This window comes from Oryzias latipes, chromosome 10 (genome assembly GCF_053564925.1).
Source record: "Oryzias latipes strain Hd-rR chromosome 10, Olatipes_Hd-rR_3.1".
Classification (NCBI taxonomy): domain Eukaryota; kingdom Metazoa; phylum Chordata; class Actinopteri; order Beloniformes; family Adrianichthyidae; genus Oryzias; species Oryzias latipes.
In genome coordinates this window covers 14,906,244-14,911,426 of record NC_136246.1, presented here as the reverse complement: position 1 = coordinate 14,911,426, position 5,183 = coordinate 14,906,244, and the positions used below count along the sequence as shown (strand labels likewise).

The 5,183-nt window shown below is 36.3% G+C and overlaps 1 protein-coding gene across 1 annotated transcript; it reads left to right on the top strand.

The window, feature by feature from the left end:
- The first annotated feature begins 360 nt into the window (after positions 1–360).
- Positions 361–4,449, top strand: LOC110015733 (uncharacterized). Its single transcript, XM_020706473.3, has one exon. The coding sequence runs from the start codon at positions 1,311–1,313 to the stop codon at positions 4,188–4,190; it is 2,880 nt and encodes a 959-aa protein (XP_020562132.3). The 5' UTR covers positions 361–1,310; the 3' UTR covers positions 4,191–4,449.
- Positions 4,450–5,183: the final 734 nt, after the last annotated feature.

Genomic DNA, 5,183 nt, shown 5'->3' with positions numbered 1-5,183 from the left:
TGAGTTTCAGAACATTTTTGTTTTTCCCCCTGTAAAAGATGCAAATGTTTTTATCACTTTTGTGGCCAAATTTGTGGCTCTGAAGTGCAGCTTAACAACAGTAATGGCAAACAACACCTCCAGACCTGCAGATGAAGAAAAAAAAGAGCTTTACTGTCATATTCAAAAAACTCAATTCCCAGAGACATTCAATATGACTTTAATCCTCTTAATTCAAGGTCATCCTGCAACACATCACTCTGACCGGCACCTCCTCGTACACACAGACATGAATACAGGGGATTACCCGTCCAACAAACACACAAACATGTGCCTGTGCCTGTGTTTAATCAGAAGAAATCAGCATGTAAATTGTATGGCTGTGTCTTTCTTGATACAAATCTCAACCACTTATTCTCCCCAAGAGCCACAGCAGAAAGAGCAGCCGTCTGACCCAGCAGGCACCCAAGAAAACAACAGCTTATCAACTTTTATCAACTTATACTGCTATAGAAAAACGAATCATTTTTTTATTTTTTCCATTTACACCTTAAATCAAAAATACTGCAAACATCATGAATGTTTAAATTCCTTTTTTTTTTTTACTTTTTCACTGACACACAAGGGTCACCCGGAGATAGATTGTTTGGAGTGTTATTGAAATGCACTAATGCACTAATGTCTACGACTGCTCTGCTCATGCTTTCAATTATCGTCATTTTCAAGGTAAGAATCAATTCAATGATCTTTTCTTTTTGTCAGTCACATGTCTCTGATGTTTGCTAGAAGTGCAACTTTGATAAGATAATTGTTGGTATTTTAAACCCAAGCATGTGCAGAAGAAACCTTTATTTCATAGCAGTTTTCAACCTGGTAACATAAAATGAAAAAAATAAAAATAAAATAAATTTTAAAAATGCTATGACATCACAGCTTTTTATGGGCTTTTTTTTAAGCGATGACATCACTAATCCAGGTCCTAAATAAAAATACAAAACAAAAGCATTGATGTCATAACTTATCCTAATCTTTAAAAAAAACATGGCTGTGATGACACGTAATGACACGTTATGTCATAACGTGTCATTACGTGTCATAACGTGTCATCACAGCCTTGTTTTGTTGTTATGATTAAATATGACATCACTGATGACATCAAACCCACCAAATAATTGTCATATGACTCCATCATATTTTTAACATATATCACCCCCGTCTCTCTAAACTGTAGTTGCACAGACTGCAGTTCGAGTAGAAGATTCGCATTTAGAAGCGCATTTGCTGTTAAAGTTTTTAAAGCCTTTAATTTATTTTAATTTTTAAGAACTTCCATGATGAGTTTCTTTAGAAGAACTGCTGTGAACGTGGGCTTTCTTCAGGATGGCCAACTAGATTGTTTGCAACAAAAAAATGACAGTTTACGTCACAAGATCGAAGCTCTTCATGGCACTTTGGGTAACAGCAAAAAGGTTGAGGATATGCACAAAGACGTTGACAAACGGAAGAAAGAGGCCTCTAAATTAAACAAAAGTTTGAAAAAAGAACTTGACAAACTAAGTAGGCAGCTTCAGAATCAGATCAATTTGGAAAAACAATGTGAACGTTACCAGGACAAGATAGAAACACACAACCGCATGAATGAAAGGTATCAAAGACAAACGACAAGCATCATAGAACAACTGTCGGACCAGAAAACACTGGAAAACAAACTGAAGGAGCTGAAAGCCAAGGAAGCGCTTTTAAGAAAAAATAAATTGCAAATGGTGGAAGACTTGAGGTGCGTCAACCCTTCACAACATAATAGTTTTAAAGAGATCAAAGAAAAAGAAGTTGTAGTCCAACAGTTAGAACAGGAAACAGAAGCTCTTGAACAAAGACTCAAAGAAATGCAGGTTTCTGTCCAGAAAAAGGAAAATTTCACTGAATATTTGCTAGCCTTACGGAACAAAGAGAACTGTCTGCAAAATTCTGGTTCCAAGCTAACAAGTAAGATCAAAAAGCTGAAGAGAGAAAATAAAAACTATGACTTGATAATGAAGGAACTAGAGGCAGAACAAAAGACCCTTGAGGAGAAAAACAGACAACTTAAGAAGTTGGAGGAAGACCATGAGGAGATAAAAGAGACTGCAAAAGTTTATAAGCTTAAGATTAGCCAAATGAAAGAAAGAAATTTGGCTCTTTCCAAGGAAATCCATCAAACCCAAACTGCTATTAAAAACAAAGAAGATGCTGAAGCAGAACTGTTGGCTTTATGGGCAGAAAAAAATCTTCTCAAGAACAACACAGTCAGGCTTGAGCGAGAGATTCGAAAATTTAAGATTGAGAACGGTGTCCAGATGCACACCGTGCATGCTGAGAGGGACGCTTTGGAGTTAAAAATCCAGAAAGAAAAAGAATCCATCCAACAAAGACGACAGGAAGTCTGCGCTCTTCAACAGGAGCTTCAGGTAATGCATGATGCTACTCAGCAAAAAGAAGAACTAAAAGAAGAACTGTCTAAACTGGAGGCGCAGAAAAAAATTATGCAAAACTCGAGTTTCAAGCTGAGGTGTGAATTACAAGAGCTTCAAAATACTGGTGGCAATTACAAATTATTAAAGCAGGAACTTGAGGTGGAACAGAAGACTCTTAAAAAAGAAAGCCAGAAATTGAAATCTTTAAAAAAACAATATGAAGATGTAACTACAGATGTCAAGACTGTAAAACTAGACATTAAGTTACTCAGGACTGAAAATCAGGCTCTGTTGGAAGAAATTCAATCTTTAGACAGAGTTATGAAAACGAAGGCCAAGGCGGAAGCAGAGCTGGGTGGTTTGAGGAAAGAAAGCTCACATCTTAAAAACAGCATACAAAGACTAAAAGAAGAGATTCAAATAAAAAAGGCTGAGTTTGAACATCTTCCTGAAGGAACTGTCAACTCATCTGATCCACAAGCTCTGTTTGGGACAGTTAAAGAAGAACGGTTTGCTGTTGAGCTTTTAAAAAGGGAAGCCACACACATGAAAAATCAACTGCGTGAATTGGAACAATCTTCAACATTCCAAGGAGGCTTAAGACTAGAACTGAGTGGCGTGTTGGCTCAGAAAAAGTCGGTGGAAGAAAATAATTCCAGGCTGAAAAAGAAAATCCAAAAACTTCAAGAGGAACACCAACAGATGATCGAATTAAAAGATGAAGTTGCGGCACAAAGCAAGGCTCTTGATACTGCAAATGCAGAAGAAAAGGAGTTGGAAGAAGAATATAACCGCATCCAGGCTGATATTGTGGCTCTTCAATACAGCAAAAGCCAACTAGCAGTTGAGAAACAGGCCTTATCGGAGAAAATCCAAGAGAAAAATAAGGTTTTGAAAAAGAAGGAGGAGATAGAAGCTGAGCTGTGTGCTCTGAGGAAAGTTAGCAGTTCTCTCCAAGACAGCATAGAACAGATAAAACAGGAGATTGAAAGAGAAAATGCTGAATTTGACTGTATCAGTGAGTCCAGCTCCAATGAGCTTCCTGACACAGTGATCTCAACTTTGTTGAGGAACGTTTCAGAAGAAAAACTTGCTGTTCAAAATTTAGAACAGGAGGCTGATGTTCTGAGGCGCACGCTACAAGACATGCAAGATTCTGTTCAGCAAAAACAAGGCTTAGAAATGGAACTGTATAATTTTTCTGCAGAGAAAAGGTTGGTGCAAGACAGTATTTCCGAGATGAAGCGTAAAATCACGAATCTTCAGAACACACTTGATGAATACAGTGAGATAAATGCTGAAGTTTTGTCAGAAAGCAAGACTCTACGTACTTTGCATCAGCAACAAAGGGAGTTGGAAAAAGAACATGACAGCATCCAGGCTAAGATCTCAGCCTTTCAAGTCAACAATAGCAAACTGGCTGCTGAAAATCAAACCCAGTCACAGAAACCCCAACAAACAAAACAAAAACAACAAAAACGTTTGAAAAAGAAGACAAAGGCAGAAGAACAGCTGCCTCCTCTGAGGATAGTTACCTGTGTGCAGCAAATAAAAGGAAACCAGCCAAACGAGGGGGCTGTAAATATAAAAGACCCATTTATGAAGAAGAGCGTATCACCATCTACCAGTACAGTTTGTTCAAAACTCCCTTCACTGCAAGACGTTGTAATCAGCTCAGATAGCACATCTTATGGCAATTTAACATACAGAGACATTTCAGAGCTTGATAATGACGGTGCTTCCCTCAGTGACTTCTAAATTCAGGAAACTGATGTAAATTTAGATATCATTGCATAATTTGTTAGAAGACTCAGAATTTTTATTTAGTTATCTTATGGGCTGTTTTATTTTTATTTTTACTTGGTAAAAATAAAGTTTTTACTTTTACTTTTTGTCGTATCTTTGATTATGTATTTGTCATTATCTTGAACTAGCAGTAGGTGTTTTAAATTTATTTTATTGTTTTTATGGTAATCCTCTGTTTTATTTCAGGGAAATAATTCAAAGTGGTAAATTCAAATTAGTGAACCATAATGTACTTTGTTTAATAGGTATTAGTATTATTTAGATGTAGGAATATCTGGGAATAATGTTTCAGATGCTTAGATGTAACGGGGGGGGGGGGGGGGGGGTATTTTACTCAAGGGTTTTTTTCTATAGCTGAAATGCACATTTTGAAAATAGAGTAAATGCTCAATAAAGTTTCTTAAACTTATTTAAGCAACATGCAAGCTCAGATCAACCCAGAGGAGAAGGTTCGGCTGGTACTTGTTAAGGCCTCGCCCGTTGTGTTGGCAACTGAAAAAGTCATGGCGGCCTGAAACTTTCAAGCTTTCATGGGTGCTCTCACCTGGCATGAGAATGGATTATGACTGTAGTACCAAACCTGTCTCCAGAAAATGTCAAACAACATATTGAAATTATACAAAATATTCCAAGTGGTATGACCTGTAAAATCTGTCTATTTGTAACATAAAGTAGCTGCTGCAATGTCAATTCAATTCAATTCAATTTTATTTATATAACACGATTTAAAACCAAAATGCTGTGAAGCATTAAACAGGAGAAATTCCTAATAAAACAAAATAAAAACGATCTTAGTACAAATTAATAGAAAACACTAAAGCAGTACAGTAAAAAGTAATAACTACAATTAGAAAACCAATTAAAACAAGATTGTAAAATTGAATATTAAGCACTCAAATCCATAAATATATAAAAATAAAATAAGATTTAAAGCAAATAATATAG